The sequence below is a fragment of the Mirounga leonina genome, unplaced genomic scaffold, assembly GCF_011800145.1.
Source record: "Mirounga leonina isolate KUSES-001 unplaced genomic scaffold, KU_Mleo_1.0 Mir_53, whole genome shotgun sequence".
Classification (NCBI taxonomy): domain Eukaryota; kingdom Metazoa; phylum Chordata; class Mammalia; order Carnivora; family Phocidae; genus Mirounga; species Mirounga leonina.
This window is the reverse complement of record NW_023270807.1, coordinates 35,712,090-35,736,199: the sequence shown is the minus strand read 5'-3', so window position 1 is coordinate 35,736,199 and position 24,110 is coordinate 35,712,090. Positions and strand designations below refer to the sequence as shown.

The following is a 24,110-nucleotide window of genomic DNA, read 5'->3' as shown; positions in this document are numbered from 1 at the left end:
GAACAAAATAACAACTCTGACATAGAGATAAAGAATTTTAAAAAGAGCCAATCAGAGCTGAATAATACAATAACCAAAATTAAAAATACATTAGAGGGAATCAACACCAGATTAGAGAATGAAGAAGAATGGATGAACAATCTGGAAGATATGTTAATGCAAAGTACCCAAGCTGAACAGCGAAAAGAAGAAAAAAAAATTAAAAAAAGGACAGGTTAAGGATTCTGGAACAACATCAAGCATATTAACATGCACATTATAGGGGTCCCAGAAGGAAGAAAAAGGGGCAGATAATTTAACTGAAGAAATAATGACTGAAAACTTCCCTAACTTGGGGAAGGAAACAGACATCCACACCGGAAGCAGAGAGAGAGAATCCCAAACAAGATGAACCCAGAGAGGTCCATACCAAAACAGATAATAAAATGTCAAAGATTAAAAATAAAGTGAGAATCTTTTTTATCTTAAAAGCAGCAAGAGAAAAGCAAATAGTTAATAAGAGGGAAACCACATAAGGCTATCATCTGATTTTTCAGCAGAAACTTTGCTGACCAGAAGGGAGTAGTATGATTATATTCAAAGTGCTGAAAGGAAAAACCCACAACCAAGAATACTTTACCAGACAAGATATGCATTCAGAATTGAAGGAGAGCTAAAGAGTTTCCCAGACAAACACAAGTTAAAGAGGTTCATCATCACTAAACTATCTTACAAGAAATGTAAAAGGGACTTCTTTTTTTAAAAAAGATTTTACTTTTATTATTTATTGAGAGAGGATGCATGAAAGAGTGAGTAGGGGGAGGGGCAGAGGGAGTGAGAGTGGTAGGCTCCTAATTGAGCAGGGAGCCCAACACAGGGCTCAATCCCAGGACCCCAGGATCAAGACCTGAGCTGAAGGCAGACGCTCAACCGACTGAGCCATCCAGGTGCCCTGGGACTATAAAAGTTGTGCACAGCAAATGAAACCATCAAAATGAAAAGGAAACCCACCGAATAGGAGAAGATATTTGCAAATGATATTATCTGATAGGGGATTAATATCCAAAATATATAAAGAACTCACACAATGCAAAATCAAAAAGACAAACAATCCAATTAAAAAATGGGCAGAGGATCTGAATAGACATTTTTCCAAAGACAGTCACATGAGAAGATGAATCAACATTACTAATAATCAGGCAAATGCAAATCAAAACCACAATGAGGTATCACCTTACATGCCAGCCAGAATGGCTAATATCAAAAAGACAAGAAATAATTAGTGTTGATGAGGATGTGGACAAAAGGGAATCCTCACTCCCTACGAATGGGAATGTAAACTGGTTAGCCCCTATGGAAAAGAGTATGGAGGTTCTTCAAAAAAGTTAAAAAGTAGAAGTACCATAGGATCCAGTAATTACACTACTGGGTTTACACTAGTGGGTATTTATCCAAAGAATTAAAAAAAAAAAAAAAAAAAAAACTAATTTGAAATGATTTACCTACCCCTATGTTTACACACACACACACACACACAGAGGAATGTTACCCTTAAAAAAAAATGAAATTTTGCCATTTGTGACAACATGGACCTAGAGGGTATTATACTAAGCAAAATAATTTATGTGTGGAATCTAAAAAATCAATCAAACAAACAAAAAGCAGAAACAGATCCATAAATACAGAGAACAAACTGATGGTGGCCAAGAGCGGGGAGGGGTGGGCAAAACAAGTAAAAAGGACTAGGAGATACAGGCTTCCAGTTATGGAATGAGTAAGTCACAAGGATAAAAGGCACAGCATAGGGAATACAGTCAATGACACTGTAATTGTGTTGTATGGTGACAGATGTTAGCTACACTTGTGATGAGCACAGTGTAATTTATGGAGTTGTGGAATCACTATGTTGTACACCTGAAACTAATGTGATATTTTATGTCAACCATACTTCAATAAAAATAATATTAATAAGGGGCGCCTGGGTGGCTCAGTTGGTTAAGCGACTGCCTTCGGCTCAGGTCATGATCCTGGAGTCCCGGGATCGAGTCCCGCATCGGGCTCCCTGCTCGGCAGGGAGTCTGCTTCTCCCTCTGACCCTCCTCCCTCTCGTGCTCTCTGTCTCTCATTCTCTCTGTCTCAAATAAATAAATAAAATCTTTAAAAAAAAATTATAAAAAAAAATAATAATAATATTAATAAAAGAATAACCAGAACTCTAAGTTGTAGCCCTGTAGTCATGTCCTGAGCTCTAGTCTACTTTTCATTCCTCACCAGGATCTCTACACACACTGGGGACCACTTTTGTCAAGTGTACCAATATTCTCTTCAGGTTATTCTGTGTTACTAAGGCAGCAGAAGCACTTTTCACACTAAATCAATCAATCGATCTCCTTCTCTCTCTCTCTCACACACACACACACACACACACACTTTTTTCTAAGTTAGTTAACTCTTCTTAGATTAATAATGAAAGGAGCTCCTGAATGGTTCTGTCAGTTAAGCATTCAACTCTTAGTTTTGGCTCAAGTCATGATCTCAGGGTCGTTGAGATCGAGCCCTGTGACAAGTTCTCCCTCTAAAATAAAAAAAAAAAAATTAGTGGGGCGCCTGGGTGGCTCAGATGGTTAAGCATCTGCTTTCGGCTCAGGTCATGATCCCAGGGTCCTGGGACCGAGCCCCACATCGGGCTCTGGCTCAGCGGAGAGCCTGCTTCTCCTTCTCCCTCTGCCTCTCTCCCTGCTCATGCTCTCTCTCTATCTCTGTGTCTCAAATGAATAAATAAAATCTTTAAAAAAAAAAATTAGTAACGAGAAAAAATTTTAATTCAAACACTGGCTACAACTGTTTAGATGAAGGAAACTAAAGTAATATGCAGCCTAATGGTTTTTTATGTTCAAGAAATACAAAAAGATTTTCCTCATTATTTTTCAATGTAAGTTTAATAATTTTCATTAAGGATATAATTAGAATTTTTTTTTTAAAGATTTTATTTATTTATTTGAGACAGAGAGAATGAGAGAGACAGCACATGAGAGGGGGGAGGGTCAGAGGGAGAAGCAGGCTCCCTGCTGAGCAGGGAGCCCGATGCGGGACTCGATCCTGGGACTCCGGGATCATGACCTGAGCCGAAGGCAGTCGCTTAACCAACTGAGCCACCCAGGCACCCTATAATTAGAATTTTTAAGTGAAAAACAAAAACAGGACAATATTTATTACAATCTGATTTTATCAGCAAAGATTTAAGTAAGCAAGAAAATAATACACGTTTCTAAAACATAAGTTAATGAATCTACAAATCAAAATGTTCTACCTGCATAATCCCAAATTTGTTAAATACTTCCGTATTCATATCTTCAATATCCTCCTAACTTTTAATTTTTTAAATAAGGAGATTATCTGCACATAGAAATCAACATTATGTAATATTTCTGAGTTTGATATACAATATTGTGTTAAGAAGCCTATATAATTATTCTTGCTATTATAAACACACAGAGTTGCACTAAGTGAATTCTACTTTCTCAGCCTTTGGCAGTTCAAACACCTTTACTTTCCTGGACATCAAAGCTGAAATCCGAATAATAGTTGACTTCTCCTTGTGCCTCCTTCCTCTTATTCAAGGAATTCTACTAACAGCTCTTAAATTCATTTCTTCCTCTCCAAAACCACTGCCACTACATTTCAGATGCTTACCTCTTGCCTAAATTGATTTTCCTCACTCCAAATGAGCTTGGTTTAAATCCTTCGCCACTACTGCCAAAGTGATCTAGCAAAAAAACGACTATCATTCTAATGCTTAAAATCTCTCAAAGATTCTAGTAGCTAAGGAAAAAATTCAGAACCGCAGCTTTTCACAAAGCAAGTTTGTGTTGATGTTTCAGTCTTCCGAACAAACTGCACCTCAAAGAGATGCATTTTTCCAGACTGTTTTTCCTTCCACCCTCTTACATATATTGCTGTTCTCTTCACAAGTAAAGCCCACCCTATTTACCTAAGTAAAGTCAAACCATTCTTTGTTAAGAAGCTGCGTCTGCCTCACACTAAGCATGCATAAGCAATATTTGGAGCTTCCACAGCATTTTATCTGTACTTTTTTTTTTTTTAAGATTTTATTTATTTATTTGACAGAGAGACAGTGAGAGAGGGAACACAAGCAGGGGGAGTGGGAGACGGAGAAGCAGGCCTCCCGCGGAGCAGGGAGCCCGATGCGGGGCTTGATCCCAGGACCCTGGGATCATGACCTGAGCCGAAGGCAGACGCTTAACGACTGAACCACCCAGGCGCCCCTTTATCTGTACTTCAATTAGCACCTCATTTTATTTTACTATTATTTGTACTGATCGGTTTCATCCCATTATACTGTCAGCTCTGAAAGAGCAGAAATCATGTTTCAGCCATGTGTTCTCCCAGTGTCTAGAAACTGCACAAGCTAAGGGCTCGAAAAATGTTTACTGGATTAATGAATCACATTACAAAAGATACAACTATATCACTTTAAAAAGATGAAATTACATGGGTGGAAGAAATGCTGTTACTATGTCATCTCTGAAAATGCCTTAACTTTGCCACACAGAGATACTGATTCACTCGCAGATCTAGAAACATAAGGACTTAGCCTCCAGACAAAGAGAGGAACTGAAAGCTTCTCCCAGCAACTAACACCTGAAGTTACAGAGAAGCTACTCTAGTCCAGAGCATCCAAGTTTTAGTTATTATTCCTACGAAGATTAAATTACTTTGTTAGACTCAGACATAAAAAGCAGTTTCTATGCAATGAGTATTAAAGAGGGATAAGAAGAAAACAAAATGTTCACCCAAGACCACATACGAGGAACACCAAGATTAGGATATTTCTTGTTGGATTTTCTAGCTCAACATCTTTTTATTTATTTTTTTAATTTTATTTTTTTAAAGGTTTTATTTATTGGGGCGCCTGGGTGGCTCAGTTGTTAAGCATCTGCCTTTGGCTCAGGTCATGATCCTGGGGTTCTGGGATCGAGCCCCGCATCAGGCTCCCTGCTCCGCGGGAAGCCTGCTTCTCCCCCCCCCCCCCCCCCCGCTTGTGTTACCTCTCTCGCTGTGTCTGTCTCTGTCAAATAAATAAATAAAAATCTTAAAAAAAAAAAAGATTTTATTTATTTATTTATTTGAGAGAGAGAATAAGCACGGGGGGGGGAACAGCAGCAGAGGGACAAGCAGGCCCCCCACTGAGCAAGGAGCCCAATGTGGGGCTCAATCCCAGGACCCTGGAATCATGACCTGAGCCAAAGGCAGATGCTTAACGTCTGAGCCACCCAGGCGCCCCTATGTATTTGCTTTTAAATTATTTTTAAAGTCTTTCAAAAGAGAAAGACAAACCAAATCAAGTTAGTTTTCTCCATCATGTAGCTGCCAGCATGACTGATTTTCAATGTAAAATAAAACTAAAGTCATGTATTACGTTCTTGTTACAACCTCCTTAAAAAAAATCACTTTTGGCCATGCTAAGTAAGTGATAAACAGACAAAGGCTACAACAGGCAGACATGAATAAAAGAAGAAATTCAAATGATCCTTGTAATGCCTCACCAATAATGAAGGAAATGTGGAAAAACAAATACTATTTCCCTATCAAACTAGCAATGCCTAAATGAATGATAATAACTAATGTTGCGGAGGAGCAAGAGAAAACAGGCATACTCAAATACTCTTTTTGGGAAGCTGACATATCCTTTTAAAGAAGGCCATTTGGCAGTAACGTATCAAAAGTCCTTAAAATGTATAACCTTTATCCCTATAACTTTATTACTAGGGATTTAATCTAAGGAAATAATAGATCCAATACATAAGATGTGTATCCTAGATTATTAATCATAATATATATACTATCAAACCACTGAAAACAACCTAAATTATGGTACATAAATATAGTGGTCACTATTCATTAAAAAGTAATTACAGAGACTTGGATATATTAACTTGTAAAGAAGTCCACCATAAGTAAACGCATCCATTTGATTCTTAAACTTCTTTTGATTGTGTTTTCAGTGCTGGTTTTCCTCTGTTATTCCAACATCTTATAATTAGAGTATAGAAACCAGATTAATATCATACCAAAGTCAAAAAGCAATATATACAGACTGTTCTGTACGTATATATAACATGAATGCTTTAATAAAATGAACGTATATGCATAGAAAAAGCCTGGGAAGTTATATATTAAGATGCTAATGGAAGATATACAGATTGGTTAAGAATAAGGGCATATTTTTCTTCCGCACATGGGTTAAGTAGTGTAAATTAGTGACTTAAGTTGTAATCATAATGTAATTACATTAAGAATTAAATGTTCAATGTCTATTAATTCTCTTTGACAAGGATACAACAGGCACAGAAAAGAAATGAGATTTTAATTTATAGTTATATAGTTGTTTTCTTTATGTTTAGAAAAAATACAAAAAGAACACCAAACAAATGAAGCAACAGAATATGTGATCTGACCAAAAATTATACTCAATTGTTCACAAGCTTTAATTTTATCCCAGAAAGCTGCTTATCAATGCTACTAAGTGCTGACATATGACTATAATTTATCAAAATTCATTCTGAAAGTATCTCTTAAATGCAAAATAAAGGGGAAAAATAAGTAATTGAGAAAATCACCTTAGGTGTTAAGAACAAAAAAAACCCAGTGATTTCTTTTTAGGAGAAAATTATTCCAGGTGCTATGCCAGCAACTACTATTTCTGGAGTTTGAACTCCCAATGTTTTAAAAAAAAATCTCCAGGGCGCCTGGGTGGCTCAGTTGGTTGAGCGACTGCCTTCGGCTCAGGTCATGATCCTGGAGTCCCAGGATCGAGTCCCGCATCGGGCTCCCTGCTCGGCAGAGAGTCTGCTTCTCCCTCTGCCCCTCCCCCCTCTCATGTGCTCTCTCTCATTCTCTCTCTCTGAAATAAATAAATAAAATCTTAAAATAAATAAATAAATAAATAAATAAATAAATAAATAAATAAATAAATATCTCCAAAGGAAATCCTAAAATAAGATAGCAGGAGGGGAAGAATGAAGGGGGAGAAATCGGAGGGGGAGACGAACCATGAGAGACGATGGACTCTGAAAAACAAACTGAGGGTTCTAGAGGGGAGGGGGGTGGGGGGATGGGTTAGCCTGGTGATGGGTATTAAAGAGGGCACGTATTGCATGGAGCACTGGGTGTTATACACAAACAATGAATCATGGAACACTACATCATAAACTAATGATGTAATGTATGGTGATTAACATACCAATAAAAAAATTGAAAAAAAATTGGGAAAAAAATGCAATCTTTATACAACAATATATGCATTATTATAACATTGTTATTCATCCTATCCTCAAGTATACATGTACTTACCCAACACAAAAGCTACAAAGTTTATGAGTTAAATATACCAAGTGTATATTATCTGAGTCCAAAACTATAAATAATCGAATATTATTGACAGAAGGTATAGCTTTTCCCTACATAAGAATTTCCATTAATAAATATCTTTAAAAGAAATGAAAAAAATAGAAAATTACCATTAGATAAACACCAAGTAGTAATAGTTACCAGCAAGATCCACCAATGGATGCTACAGTGAGTGGGTGAAAGCTTAAGGAAAAACAGGGTATTTGTATAGTCTCAGAGTATCTTCACTCAAGATCTTTATTAAAAACTAGGAAAAAAATTTTTTTTATAGTGGAGAAACCCAGCAGAAACTACCTAACTCCAAGAGATGGTGGTAAATGTAAACAGACATCAACATCACCTCTGATGTGATGTGTTTTAAAAAGACAGGAAGTTTTGCCAAAAATGCATAGCCTCAATCTAATCATAAGACACTATCGTGTAGGGGCACCTGGGTGGCTCAGTCGGTTAAGCGGCTGCTTTCAGCTCCGGTCATGATCCCAGGGTCCTGGGATGGAGCCCCACGTTGGGCTCCCTGCTCAGTGGAGAGTCTGCTTCTCCCTCTCCCTCTGCCTGCCTCTCTGCCTACTTGTGCTCTCTATCTCTCTGTCAAATAAATAAATAAAATCTTAAAAAAAAAAAAAAAAAGACACTATCGTGTAAACTCAAACTGAGAGGCATTCTACAAAGTAACTGATCATTATTCTTCAAAACTGTCAGAGAAACTTAGGAGACATGACAAATAATGTAGTATGAGATCCCAAACTGGATTTTAGAGGAGAAATTGAGTATTAGTGAAAAACTGGTGAAATAGCTTAGTTAAGAATGTTATACCAATGCCAATTTTTTTTTTTTTAAAGATTTTATTTATTTATTTGAGAGAGAGAGAATGAGAGACAGAGAGCATGAGAGGGAGGAGGGTCAGAGGGAGAAGCAGACTCCCCGCCGAGCAGGGAGCCCTATGTGGGACTCGATCCCGGGACTCCAGGATCATGACCTGAGCCGAAGGCAGTCGCTTAACCAACTGAGCCACCCAGGCGCCCCCAATGCCAATTTTCTTATTGATAAATATACTACTGTGACTAAGATGTTACAATAGGGGACAGTAGGTAAAGAGTAAACTCTGTACTATTTTTACAATTTTTCTCTAAGTCAAAATGATTTCAAAATTTAAAAAAATTAAAGATTATTCTTACCTACTTAATGAATGTTGTTAAATTTTAAAAATTATTTCTAACAAACCTGGGGCTGACTTGTACCTAAAACCATTCAGAATGGGCCAAATCCCTTAGCTCACCAAAATACTTTTGTGCAATGGGAATGATAATACCTATTATGCAGTTCTTCTCTGAGGATTAGAAATAACTTTCTTTCTGGTCTAGCAAGAAAATAGTAAAGCATAGTGGTAACGAGCATGGGCTTTGGTATCAAATAGGCCTAGATTGCAATACCAGCTCCATGTCTGTGAGCAAGTTATATAATCCCGCTGTGCTTCAGTTTCCTCTGTACACAATGTAGGTAAAGTTAAATTTAGCTTAAAGGATCTTAGATAATGAATTAGGATAAAAGCAAATAATGAATATAAGGCATTTGACTCAGCATCCAGTACAGAGTTCAAAAAAGATTTAAGGTATAACAGAATGAAAGTTGAAGTGGGTAGTTATTATTAATAAACAATGAGCATAACCATATAGTGCCACGTATAATAATTCACATTCATAACTGCAAAGTTATTAAGAAAGGATAAAGTTTGGAATATTCTTATCATAAAATAGGGATATGTTCAACATACGAATAAAACATTTCCACTCAAGAGTAGCAAAGAGTTTAGGTGCTTTAAAAAACAAACTCTTAGCTATCAGGAAAACCCAGCTGTTTAAATTAATTAGATTTTGGATAAGAACTGTGGTTTAAGCAAGAAAAGGCCCGGGACAAACAAGATAGACACACAGATTAAGAATCACTATTCTAGATAATAAAAATCAATTTGACGGTGACACATTTTCCATAAATACTATTTGCCTTTATTTTTGCACTAATTATCAGTATATTAAAAGATTATTTCAATGAAAATCAAAATTTCCACCCACAACTATTTTCCAATATCTATTATTAACACAATTGTATCAGGTATGGTCTCTTTTAAATTCAGTGGCTGCCTAATCTATCCTAAATTTTAGGATCATAACCATTTAAAACAAAACCACATCATACAAGATTATAATACAGTTCAATAAAACACAATTTTGAAGCTTTAACCCATCTACAGTTAATGCATGGATCCTGAATTTAATGAAATTACTAATTAAAAAAAGATTTCACACTGTAATTGTGCAACTATTCCCTGATAATTTCAGGTCACAGTTAAGATTTCAAATCAGTTATAAAAAATGCTTTTCTACATATATCTATTATACTTGGGAATATTCTAAAACCAGTGTCACATCTCTACTTTTACCTTTCATACAACTATTCAAAACCTTTCACAGGTGTTAACAAGTAAAACTGTACACTTACCAACACCTTGAGGCCGACTCAACCTTACAGAATTATTTTCAAATTTTTGGACATGAGGTGGGTATTCTTTCCTAAAAAAGGAAATTTATATAGATTTAACAGAAAAAATATTTTCAAAAGAAAAGGCTGAGGGAATACCTACAATATGTTTATTAAAAGCAAACCATAGCTTCTTTGCCATATAAAAAAGTGATACTATAAAATAATGAAACTATATATACAAATATAGTAAAGCTTAATACATTGTAAGGTCCCTAAGAAAAGTGACTACCTTTTATTTGGACTGTTAATCTATCAAAGCCCCATAGCAAGCAGACTTTCAAATAAATAGTTAGTAATAAATGAATCTAAATTATTGTCCTTTCAAAGTAGTCACCAAAGTTACATGGTGCACAAAACTTTAGTTTTCTTTTGGAACTGCCTTCATAGTCAATTTATAAAAACCACATAAAAAAATGTAATACTTCATTGTCACATTTTCTGAATTAAAAAATCAGCTTAATAATACCCAATTTGCCCAATTTTGCTGTAAATCTTTTTAGTTGTTTAAAAACAAATCAGTGACTAAAGGGAATAAATGGTGATTAAGATACTGGCCTTGAGGAAAATTTCAAAATAAGTACAAAAAATGTTATGTATAAAACCAGCAATTATGGAACAAGTATTTTAGTCTTGTACTTTGAATACATCATGGAGATATAATTATACTTTAAAAATACATTAAATTACATTGTCAGACTTCATATACAATTTTCAGGATTCTGAACATAATCCTTAGTAAATAAAGATCCTAAAATAGAACGTTAAGTCCAAATATACACTAATTTTGGGGTAAAACAAAAAAAACTATAGCTAGTTATGGGATAAAAGTATTAAAGATTTATAAAAAGTGCAATAGACCAGGGAGCTACAATAGCTACTTTTCCACCCTAAATAAAAACTTCTAAAAATATTCCGATTTTATTTAGCCAGGGAATTAAAAATAAAAGAGGCTGTACTATTATTTGTAAATTCACACTAGTGATCAATACCTATCAGAGTATATAATTAAGTAAACAAAAATCCTAAAGAAATTTTTCCAAAAGAATTTCATATTCTATGTTGTAGAAGTCAAAGCATCTAAATTAAAAACAAAATAGGAGAATGACACAAGAAGAAAATAGCAAGAGTAGTGATAGTAGTGTATTTGTAACAGCAGTTAGCAGATAGTGAGCATCATGTGCCAGGTACTGTTCTAAGGACTTTATATCTTTAAGTACTTTAATTCTCAAAATTACCTTATAAAGTATGTATTATTATTAGCACTTTATAGATGAGACCGAGGTACAATATGGTTGACTTGCCTATACTCACGTAACTATTAAATAGCAATGCCAGAATCTGAAATCTGGCAAACTGCATCCATACTGATGAGTAATAGAATTTTCATGATTATTGAGCAGCATTATTTGTACAACTGGGCAGAATTTTGAAGATTCATGAGGATATGAGTTGTAAAGATGAGAATTTGCCTAAGAGATAGTAGTACTAGCACTTATAAAGGAGGTAGGTTTTCAGCTAATTATACTAAACTTAAAACTCATGTTTTTATATTCCATATATTTTCACACTAAAAAGGATATAATGGAGTCTTATCTTTAAGTCAAATAATCAGTTTTTTAATCTCTAATTTTTATAACTCTTTGTTTTGGAAAAATAAAGATATCAACTTTAAAATGCAACAGAGGCAATGAATCTGAAGCAAAATATGATACTAGTACGGTAAACTCCCAAAAAGTATTTTTAAAACATTGGCTAACACAAATAGTATATATTCTTCAATACTAACGATTATCAATACAGAAAATAATTATTTGACAGAGAACGGGCACAAAATCTGAAAATACAGATAATTTGGATTTTGTTAGTTTGAACCTGCTTGATTACCTATTCTGGGGTATGCTACAAATACAGGTTTATTTAGTAATAACTGACATGAATCATCTGAGACAACAAATCATACATGTGCATGGATTGGTGAAAGTGCTGCATTAAATGCACTGTATTCTTTGCCATTTGACACAGTGCACTAAACTACGCCTTGCTAATGAGGAACAAACACCACACTGAATATATCATATAATATCCATGACTATCATGTATTATAATGCAACGTTAATAAACTATTCTGTATACTGGCCAACATTTCCAGACCTTATGGCCACAACATATTGAATATGTGCTACATGTTTCCCTATATAAACAGGGAAAACTGATTTTTCTTTTAAAATATGTATGAATAGGGACGCCTGGGTGGCTCAGTTGTTGAGCATCTCCCTTCGGCTCAGGTCATGATCCCAGGGTCCTGGGATCGAGCCCCAAATCGGGCTCAGCCTGCTTCTCCCTCTCCCACTCCCCCTGCCTGTGTTCCCTCTCTCGCTGTGTCTCTCTCCGTCAAATAAATAAATAAAATCTTTAAAAATAAATAAAATAATATATATATGAATAAACTACAGAAATAAAAGCATATCTTAAAATTTAATACAAGAATATAAGAATTTCAGGATGAAAGTCGTTATTACTTTGATAAAATTTCTGAAAACTTTCCAGCCATAAACTATGTTGTATTCTTTAAAATTTAGTTTTTTAAAAAATTGCTAGGTGATCAAAAATCAAATTTTATGTTGATTTCTTGGTTTGAGGGTTCCATCACTCTACAGATACAAAAATTTCACACTCCAAACAGCTCAAGCCTAGGTTTTCTCAGTGGATATTTCTTTCTCACTTCAAACCAAGCAGAAGCACAGAAACTTCCCTGTCATCTCTTATCTACAGGTGGGGATTTTTTTGCTTGTAAGGGTTTTTGTTTTGTGTAGAAGTTTTAAAAAAAAAAACAACAACATAAAAAACAAAAAACCCCTCACCTCATGGACCCAACACTTTATAAGCTGCATAAAACAATTGGAAAGTTTTTTTTCCTTTTGTGAAGAATTGTTTAAATAACCTCAAAATGCTCTGCTTATTAAGGGTTAGATAAGACTCAGCCCTGGAAGTTTTTTTAAAATAAGCTTAATTTTGTAATAATTTTAGATTTGCAGAAGAGTTGAAAAGACAATTCAGAATAATATCCCTCACCTAGTTTCTCCTAATGTTAGCACCTTCATCAGTATCATATATTGTCAAAAAAGAAACAAACATTGGTATACTACTATTAAGTAAATGCCAAACTTTATTTGAATTTCACCAGCTATTCCACTAATATCCTTTTTTTGTTGCAGAATCCAATCCAGGATCCACTGCATTTAGTTGTATTGTCTCTTTAGCCTCCTCCATCTCCCAGTCTTACATGATCTTTCATGACCTTGGCATTTTAGAAGAGAATCGGCAGTTATTTTGTAGAATGCCCCTAAACCTGGGTCACTCTGATGTTTTTCTCATGATTAGACCAAGGTTATAAATTTGGGGGAAGGGGGGCGCATGGGTGGCTCAGGTTAAGCTTCTGCCTTCGGCTTGGGGTAATGATCTCAGGGTCCTGGGATCAAGCCCTGCAAAGGGCTCCCTGCTCAGCAGGGAGGTCTGCTTCTTCCTCTCCCCTCTGCTTATGGGCACTCACACTCTCTCTCTCTCAAATAAATAAAATCTTAAAAAAAATTGAGGGTTAGGATATTACAGAGTTGAAGTGCCCTTCTCATCACATCATATCAGGAGGTACATAGTATCATTATGATTTCACTGGTGATGTTAACCTTGATCATTTGGCTAACTAAGGTAGTGTTTACCAGGTTTCTCCACTCTGGAGTTAATATTTTTCCCTTTCTACACTCTATTTGTAAATAAACAAGTCAGTCCAGCCCACAAACGGGGTGGGGTAGTTAAACTCCACTTCCATCTTAAGTGTGAATTATCTATACAAATTATTTAGAATTCAATAAACAGCTGCCCATTTCCTTCATTTTATGTAGCTTGTAAAACCCTAGGATAGCTGAGTAAAAAAATGATTTATTCAATCATTTTTATTAGTATGACACATGGATAGTCATACTTTAGGTTATAATCCCAATTGTTTTAGTTTTGGTCTTTGGGAATGCTTTCAGTTGGTTCCTGTGTCCCCTTGATGTGACATCATTTTTTTCTTTATTCTGGTAAAAAATATATAATGCAAAATTTACAGAAATACAGAATGCTTCATAATCTACCTGTAATCCTTACACAAGGGCCATGAAAATCTTCTCTGTAATGTTACAATTTTAGTGTATCTGCTTCTGAAGCAAGTACTCTTTTGTTTTTTGAGTACTTGGTTTCTAACACTAAGACACTTCACATTCATTTTGTGTTTTCCCTAACCCAAACCCAGAATCAGTCATTTCTCCATGTTGCTTTTCTTAGAGAGTGGTATTAGAAACCAGGATCTGGGTGCTGGGTTTTTGTCTTGGTTTCTGCTGGATTTTAATGATAGATCATTTTATTAATTTTTCCATTGCTCTAACTGATCTAAAAAATGTGTATTTCTGTAAAATAAATGTGTTAAAATTCATTATTCCAAACTCATGTTAAACTCCTAAATCAGTCTAATTTTCTAAGAGATATATTTAAAATCTTCCACAGCTGTACTCTACCCAAGAACTTCTTGCATTTTAAATATTTTAAGGAAATTTTATGTATTTAGTTGTTACACTTTTACAGACTATGCCCATTACAAAACATGCTCCTTTTTCCTATTTAGTACTAATCCATAATTCCATCTTTTTATTAAAATTATACTCATGCTTTCTGTTTGCATCTTTTGTGATTCTAAACAACTTTACCTTACAGAATGTTACTTCATGTCTGATTCTTGTAAACAACATAGTATAACTGGGTTTAATCCAACCAATTTGTCTTTTATTAAATATATTCAACCTCATTACAATTACTGTAACAGCTGACAGACTTCATGTTTTCCTTTCATCTTACTTTACTGTCTGTTGTGTATATTGCTATTATTTCAGTGTCCTTTTTCCCCTATTTTTACTGGTTTGCACAATTATTATTCATTTGTTTTCCTTCCCTAATTTAGCAAATAGTTACCTTTCCTCTCTCAACCTTTATTCCAATTACATATTTCTGTTAACACACTATCAAGATTCCACCATTTCTTCAAGATGTTCTATTGCATCCCCAATGAGATGAGGTCTTTAAAATTCTATTACTTCTTGCCTTTCCAATTCTCCTCCCAGAAAAAGGCCTTAAGATTCCTTTTATTTCTGACTTTCTACCTCCCCAACTCCTAGATTTTACTGAGATAGTTTTGAATATTTAGTCACAGACTATTATTGATTTACCTTTGCGGCACATCGATATTTGGAAAGTGGAACATGCTTAGTCTTAATTGAATGCCACAGACTTAAGGTTTTATTGCACCAAATTATAAATCATATACAAAACACTTTTTAAAAAAACTCTCAAAGATTTATCAGGTATTAACACTTCCCTATCTTAAAATGCCCTGAAAGCTTCTAATGAGTGCACTGATAAAAAATGAAGCTCTTCAGGTCATCTTACAAAGCCTTTAAGATCTAGGACCTAGCTGACTTTGCCAAATCCACCTTGTAACATGTTCTCCTTTGCTCCCCAAACTCCAGCCACTGTGGTCCTTCTTTCTATTCCTTGATCATGCTAAACTCATTCTTGCATTAGTATCTTAGTACCATCTCTTTCCTATCTGGAAAAGCCATCTATGTGATGATGGCATGGCTGACTGTTCATTTAGTCCTTGTTTAAATGTTAGCTTTGTTGTAAAAAGTTTGTCTGAGGGCCTGGGTGGCTCAGTCAGTTAGGCCTCTGCCTTTGGCTCAGGTCATGATCCGGGGTCCTGGGATCGAGCCCCGCATCAGGCTCCCTGCTCAGCGTGGGGGCCTGCTTCTCCCTCTGCATGCACTCTCTCTCAATCAAATAGATACATAAAATCTTTTTTCTTATTTGACAGAGAAAGAGAGAGAGAGAGCATGCACAAGCAGGGGGAGAGGCAGGCAGAGGGAGAAGGAGAAGCCAACTCCCCCCACCACCCCCAAGCAGGGATCCCAATGTGGGGCTCGATCCCACGACCCTGAGATCATGACCTGAGCTGAAGGCAGGCACTTAACTGACTGAACCACCCAGGCGCCCCGATAAATAAAATCTTTAAAAAAAATAAATTAAAAAAAAAGTTTCTCTGAAAATGCAATCTAAAGAAACCATACTGTCACTCTTTAACATCACCCAATTATGCTTCTTTACATAGATATTATTTCAGAGTGTCTGGGTGGCTCAGTCAGTTAAGCATCTGTCTTTGGCTCAGGTCATGATCCCAGAGTCCTGGGATCGAGTCCCTTATCGGGCTCCCTGCTCAGCAGGGAGTCTGCTTCTCCCTCTCCCTCTGCCTCTCCCCCATGCTCATGCTTGCTCACTCACTCACTCTCTCTCAAATAAATAAAATCGTTTTTTTTTTTTAAAAAGAACTTATTATTCCATGTTTTACTTGTTCATTATCAGTCTTTGCCCATCAAAATGTAAACCACAGGAGTGCAGGGATCTTGTCTATTGTGTTCATCACTGTATCCTTATGCCTAGAACATAGCAAGCACTTGAAAAATACTTAGAATGAATAAACGTGTGTATCTAAAAGGCAGTATGCAATCAGAAGTGCATTTCTCAGGTCAAATAATTGTACAAATATTGCTGTACAAAGACGGTATTGTTGGCAAAAACTGAACCACTACTGGCTACCATGCAGAAACTTAAAATACTAATTTTTCAGTCAAGGTACAAATATCATAATTCAGTCATTTAAAGACACTACAAACTTGTTTATATTTATTGACTGGACATCTTGGTTGGAAATGGGATATACTGGGACTCTCTAGTCTGTTTACTCTCTTTCTTCCTAGTCTTTTTCTAGGGTTTCCATATTAAATGACTGTTTCCTTTACACTATGTTTTATGTGGCAAGACAAGTCATTCTTCTCTTCCTCTATTCTTCTTTAAAAAAAAAAGTCTATTGCTGTTCTCAAGTATGGCTGTACTCTGCTAAATAAACTAGCAAATGTCAAATTTCTTAAAATAACAACAAAGTCACTGAGATTTTGACTAAAATTCCATTAAATTTACTTTAAGGAGCAATGGTAACAACCAACCAGAAATAAAATATAGGCCTGAGAGTAAGACTTAGATACATTTAGAAAAGTTTATAAATTATTAACTTTATTGCTGGATATTCAAGTTGCTGCTTGGAATAAAATTTTGGTCTCTCATTATACACTCCAAATGATTAGAGGTGAATGAAGGAAACAATTATTAATACTATTTGTCTTGTAGCCTATCATCCTGCTGCTCAACTTTATTATTTCTAAGGTTTTAGATGACTCATAATTCCAAAAAAGACAGTATCATCTGAATATAATTTTATTTTCAGATTATCTTCAGACAGCAATTTATAATACTATTATAAATAGGCACCACCTCTCTGTAAAACAATTTAGCAGCTTATGAAGAGCATTAAAAACATTTGTGACCTAGTCCAAACAATCCTTTACCAGAGCTTATTTTAAGAGATTCATTTAGAAATCTATACACAAAGTTGTTCATGAATGTATCACATATAATAGAGCTAATGGGTAAATAAATTATGTATATCTGCAGGACAACCTATTATGCATTCATTAAAAATCATTCTTAGAAGTCAACTTAATGACAGTGTAAAATGTTACGACGCAATGTTAAGTGAAAATGCAGAATATGCAGCTGTATTTTTATGATTCCACATGTGTTGGGTATATTAAAAAGTACAGAAAAAATATTGGAAAAAAATGCACTGGGATCCTAATACTGTAATTTTCTGTTTTGAGAACTTTTAGAAAATTATAAAATCTCTATACTTGTCTTTTCAAACACATCCTTTATATAAACATTCCTAGTATTTCATTATGTTCTTGCATTGCATTCTATTCATCTTTGTACTCTGTTGTTTTCAAAATTCTCTATAATAGACATATACTTTTCTAAATTTTTAAAAAATTTTAAATTTGAAAATCACTGTGTGCTTCAGTTTCATAATGGGTCAATGGATTCTTTATCTATGGAGGAAAAAAAGAACAGTTTTAATACCAGGTTAAATATTCTAGGTTGCTGGTTCTACCAGATACACTGTGTTTCACAACCAATCTGTTCATGAGTCAGAAAAGAACTTGAGTCATTCAAATTGTCAGTCACCTACAACAACAACAAAAAAAAATGGCAGCAATTTTTTGAAGTTTGCAAGCTCTAGATCTTAATATTGCTATTTATTATTTATTCCAGTTTGGTTTTAAACTCCATTGTGCCCAGTGTACAAACAGGAAAAAACCTGGAAAAGATTAACCTTCCACAACTACCTAGTTTTTATTAGATAAACATTCTCTTGTAAGTAATTCATTTAGTTCAGAAATATATAGTCTCTCATGTGCTGAGGGATAAAGATAAATGATCTTTTACTTCTCCATTAAGATGAGAAAAAAGACGTAACTTATGTTCACAAGAAGGGGACAAAAAGGCTCATATGAAAAGAATTCACAAGTAAAATGTACTGATGCAAAAGTTCTTCTCACCTTATCCATCTCCAACAAAGATAAACACAAAATAATTTTATATAAGGATCCAAAGGATTAATGGGCTAAATTCAACCTAAAGATAACTATACTGCTGAATAAAGCACTCAGGTATATTCATTACAAGGTATTTTATAAACAATTGCTGCTTCATATCTAGTCCCTGGCAGTAATCTTAGTACAAAAGGCTGAAAGAATTTCAAGATCTATTACTATTACAGAAATTTCAAATTTTACAGTATGTAAGTTCAGTTTTAAATAATTATCTCACTTGTTCCTCACAAATCTCCTTTACAATTGGGAAAATATTATCATTCCCATTTACAGTAAATTATGTGCCTACTGGTACTGCTGATTACTCAATTCCACATCTTCTGACTTCTATTCCAGTATTATTCCAACAAGAATGTAAGCTCCAAGAGGGTAGGGATTTCTGTCTGCTCCTAGAATAGTGCCTGGCACATAAAGTCATGAAATATTTGCTGAATTTAACAACGAACAAATTTCCACTAGAGAAATATGCATAAGCCAACAGTGCAGAAAGTCAGTATAAACCCTCCAAGGCTATTGTGAAAAACTGAATAATCTAAGACCTTTAACATTAATCTGAGAATATTAAAAGTACTTACATTTTATCTGGTATAGTATACAGGGAAAGTATTTAATAAAACAAGAAGCTGTTTTGTGCATGACTGCATGAAGAGTTATTTAATGTACATTCTTCAGCAATTTTATTTTTTAAAGATTTTATTTATTTGACAGAGAGAGACAGTGAGAGAGGGAACACAAGGAGAGGGAGAGGCAAGCTTCCCGCAGAGCAGGGAGCCCGATGCGGAATTCGAACCCAGGACCCTGAGCCGAAGGCAGACAGATGCTTAACGAATGAGCCACCCAGGCACCCCAGCAATTTTATTTTAAAAATCTTATTAACGGTTTTCAAAAAAACATGTAATCACTTATGAGTTAAAAATTTTAAAGATAAAACGACTCATCTATATCTGACAGAAAATAATGCTTTACTCAAAGAGAAAAACAGACACAATGGGAAAATACTTTTTCTTTCCCAGGAGATAGTAAAATATCTGCACAACCCATTTTCAGAATTATAAAATATGCCTAAAAAATTTGCTGACAGGATCATCTTTATATTTCCAAACCTTAAGGAACCTTAAGGAAGATGGAATATACAGCATTTTATAAAATATTACAAGTTGTCCTCTTTGATTTTTCTACACCTTTAAAAAAATTATAGAGTTAAAATTATATAATTAAACAAAATTATAATATGTCCCTTCTTTTGACCTTCACCAATTACATGTAAGTATTGGTGTAATACAAGGGCTGTTAACCTGTCTTTTGTGGGGAGGTTCATAAAAGGCTTTTGAGATTCTCATAAAAGAAAAAAGATGTATATGCACAAAAAATTCTGTATAATACACTGAGTAGCTATTCTTACAAACATGTGCTTTAAAACAATCACAATCATTTCACTACTCAAAGAAATGTGCATTCTTAAAAAATTATTTACATCATTCAACACTTCTGCTAAAGGACGTGTCTACCAATGTTATTACAAAGGGAACAAACAGTGATCATAAATTCCCTGTTTTGGGTCAGAATAGGAATACACGGATTTTTAGAATTTTAACTCCAAGCTTAAGGTATTCTAATTCCATTTTCCCCTTCAACTCTATCTACTAAAGTATAAAAACAAAAGTATTATCAGTAAAATATAACAAGAAAGATTTTAATGCTATTAGCTGAAAACAACTTTACTACTAAGGCATTAAAATATTCTACTTTTAAAAGGAAAGCAGTCACGTCAGCATAAATATATAACCATATTGAGAATTATGGTAAAACAGTCCCCATAAGTCAAATATCATGTTCTGCCATTAATGTTTCCTTTCATTAAAATAATTAATAAGCTTTATGATGAACTCTAATTCAATGGATATTTTTCAAAGCATAAAAATAATCTTGATCTCTTACTGTTATATCCATGCTCTAATTTCATCAATATTAAGCTTACCTTTCCTTTTGGTCCAGACTGCTTAAAACATGAAAAAGAAAAAAAATGTAAGAGGCAAGACCTCATTTTTGATATATCATTGTAGTTTTAGTAACTGTGGTCAATAAGGCAAAACTCTAAGGTGATTAATTCGTTTTAAACACAATATATATATTATATACTAAGGTTTGAACCTTGTCAGATATGTAAACTGTTTTTCAATTTTTAATACAGAAACAATTTATATCTAAACATATTTAAGAAAAAAGGATGTACAAAGAGATGAAAGATTCTTGAAAGAGCTTTATTTAATCATCAACCATTTGAGGATATGTTATTTTAGAGTAGTTATGTAATTAGTCTTCAAAGAAGAATTTCCTGAAAGTCATAAAATTTTTAGTGGTTCCAATTCTGTTACCAGGTGTGATAATTAAGGTTGAAACTTTTGCATTTACGCCATAGATTGAATACAGCAGCATATGGTTTTGGACACAAGGAAAGGCCTGGGATTTAAAATCATGGCCTCCAATAAGAAATCCAATGTGTAACAGGTCCATCCTTCTCCACAGCTCATGGAAAATCTAAAAAGTTATCAGTATCAATTACTCAAGAGTAAAATTACAAAAATCTTCAATTTAGAATAAGATTCATATCCAAGAATTCTTATTATAAAATGAACAAAATATTCAGAACTAATTGTAAAAAAAAAAAAAAAAAACATAGTGTACAAATTCCGAGTCCCCATATTAACTCTCATATTCCTATAGCATGGAACAAACAAGTAAAATATCAATCCTAGCAAATTAAAAAAAAAAAAAAAAAGGTTATGTGGTTTTACATAAGCAACACTGAAAAGAAACTCTTTAAAAATTTTCCAACAGTAAAGAATTATAAGCTTACATGAATAACATATTTGAAATTTTACCTCTACTATTAAAAAAACAGGATAATCTATAAAATAAATTTATGTTGGATAAATGACAAAAAAATGAGGGAATATTACCACCCTATTAAATAAAACAAAATATAAACATGAAAGTCTAAATACAGTCCAACTTATCTTATGTATTTATTTCTACTAGAGCTCTGTTTCCAGGAAAAGTAAAATGAAAACCAAAAGTTAGGCATTAATACCTAATACAGCCATTTCTAGCTCTACACTGTTGTCCCCAAGAAGTGAGAAGAGTTTAGTAGTCTCTTGTTTTTGTGTTTTTAAACTCACCTGTATAGAGTAAAGGAAAGAGGTAGAAGACAGAGTAGCAGTAGAAGAAACAGGTTTGGTTCTTTCCAATAAACCAAGGGTGTTAGGAAGAAAACAAAAAACACAAAACAAAAAAAAAATACATATGCCCATGCTCATTTCTCTTATCCTTTTAGAAACTGCATTTATTATGATATGATATCTAATTTATAAGTCACTGTGCTTCTATAAGATTCTTCAATGTGTATATTATCAAGCCCTGACCTAGAGGAGCATACATATTAAAAAAAAAAAAAAAGCTTTTAAAAAAATGGAGAGGGAAGCCATTATTAGTAATTAGGACTTTGTAAAAATGTCAACTTACATTCTTGTTGGACTATTTCATTCTTGTACTAGTGCTGTACTAGTGTTCTTAAAATTTTTTTAAAAAGGAAGGAAAAAAGAGAGATTGATTGATTCTGGTATCCATGACCTGATTTAAGACTTCAAAAATTCTTTCAAAGTGGTGCTTTTCATTAATAATTAAATCTTGCTTATTCCAGGAGCCCATTTTCCCATTTATGGATTATATATGCTTTTGTAGACATTCATTTTCCCCTACGGTCCTTACAAGTCTTTTCACCTATCCTTAATAAAAAACAAAAACAAAAAAAGGTGAAAATGTAAATAAAACACAAACCAGTAAATGTGCTCTTTTAGCAAGTCTCACTGAAGTTAGGGGTGGAGATGGTATAGAGTTATATAGATTTTTTAATTTCTACATTTCATTTTTCCATACTAAGACTATCCTCCTCCATCACTGTTAGTACGTAAACAACCTATCTTTTAAATATGATTTATATTAACATTTGTAGTAGCAGTAAGAAAATAGATTGAAATCATAATGTTCTCCCAAATAGTAGCTAATCTAATCAGATACTTTAATAATCTTCACTTATTCCCTTCAGATTAAAAAAGTGTGATGTACTTATTCCCATATCTTAATAAAGAACTACAAATTATTCAAAATGCAGGTGTGATTTATTTTTAAAAGAAAAGTTATACCACTCTCTCCAAGAGGAGTGTGTGAATTACCAACTTGTGGCATTTCCTTTAATTTCAAATTAAAAGTTGAGTTGTAGAAGCCAGTAAAAACTAGAGTGCTCACCTCATCTGAACCCTGGCAACTGTGCCAAAACTACACACTAATTAAAACCAAAGGCTTAAAAAAAAGAAAAAATAAAATAAAACCAAAAGTTTGGTAGTAACCATCTTAGGTGAAGGCTTTCTTCATGCCTTTGAAGATGTGATTCCTACTGCATGGAGTACATGCAAAAGCTTCTTTAATACTTCCTTTGTGAATTCTTCACAGCTCCCTTCTCTGTAAATAGCACTATGCAAACTGTGTCTACTACACTGCGCTTACCATGTAATTATTTGTTTACTCTTCTTTCTGTCTTCTACCCTAATCAAACCTGAGCTTGAAAGCAGGGACTTTGTCATATTCACCTTTGACTATGCCGTACCTCATCTATGCCTGGCATGTAGCATAAAATCACTCAATGATTTTGAAGGAAGAAAATTAGAAACACTCTCAATGAATTGTTTTTGAATGTCAATATCTTTTTAATGACACAGTGTAGCAAGAATAAGAAATGTTTATTCTATAAATTTAAGAGACAAACATAAATAGAATCTGCTAACATGACTTTTCAGTTTTCCTTACTGCCCCTAGTTGTTCTGGTCAGGTATTTTCACTCAGGAGTGTTTCTCTAAATATAAACTAATTCAGGGTTTTGTTTTGTTTTGTTTTGAGAAATATTTTACTAGTAAATGCCATTTCCTCTTAACAGAATCTACTATTTTATGCAGATAGCAATAATACATATGCAAGGTATAATAAGTGCAAAGACCTAGAATAAAACAAAACACAAACCAATTTCCAGACTGAAATCGGTTTTTTAATATTACCAATGATGAAAGGAGGATGGGGAGAATAGGACACACTGTAAATAATTCCAAACTAATAAATAAGTTCAAAAGCAATAATAATTTTGGTTGTAGAATATATCACTTGATCATAAACCATAAATGAGTATTTCAACATGGACCGCATTTTCAGAATATCAGAAAGACAAATCTTTGTCAGCAATGGATTCTATCAATGTGATCAGTGTGTGAAAAACACTGTGTCTCTTCTTTTTGCCTTCCCACTGATTACTCTCCTTTTATTATTTATTCTCATGTTTGTGCCATATGTTGGCTAGACTTGATTTGTGTACTTTACAGTAAGAGAAGCCAATTTTTTGGTATGTGCAATAAGTTTTCTGTCTTTTTAGTTGTATTTCTCAAATATCTAATTTTACAATGTTTTATCTATGGTAATATATTTAAGCAAAAGAGAGATCTTATCCTAAAGTATGAGAAAGATTTA

At 34.0% G+C, this 24,110-nt stretch overlaps 1 protein-coding gene and 1 non-coding gene across 9 annotated transcripts in view; both read right to left on the bottom strand.

The window, feature by feature from the left end:
- The window catches only part of SENP6 (SUMO specific peptidase 6), a 116,972-nt gene that overhangs the window by 53,279 nt on the left and 39,583 nt on the right, over positions 1–24,110 (bottom strand). For 3 of the 8 annotated variants that reach the window (XM_034991337.1, XM_034991340.1, XM_034991345.1), the window contains exons 6-7: positions 20,518–20,538; positions 9,907–9,977 (exon numbers count right to left, since the gene is read on the bottom strand). In XM_034991337.1, the coding sequence (XP_034847228.1) occupies positions 9,907–9,977; positions 20,518–20,538 (92 nt within the window). The remainder of the gene's footprint in view (positions 1–9,906; positions 9,978–20,517; positions 20,539–24,110) is intronic. The other 5 variants (XM_034991339.1, XM_034991343.1, XM_034991344.1 and 2 more) reach the window with 2 other exon arrangements.
- Positions 14,055–14,156, bottom strand: LOC118001697. The gene has a single exon (XR_004676804.1). It is a non-coding gene; the product is annotated as a U6 spliceosomal RNA (small nuclear RNA).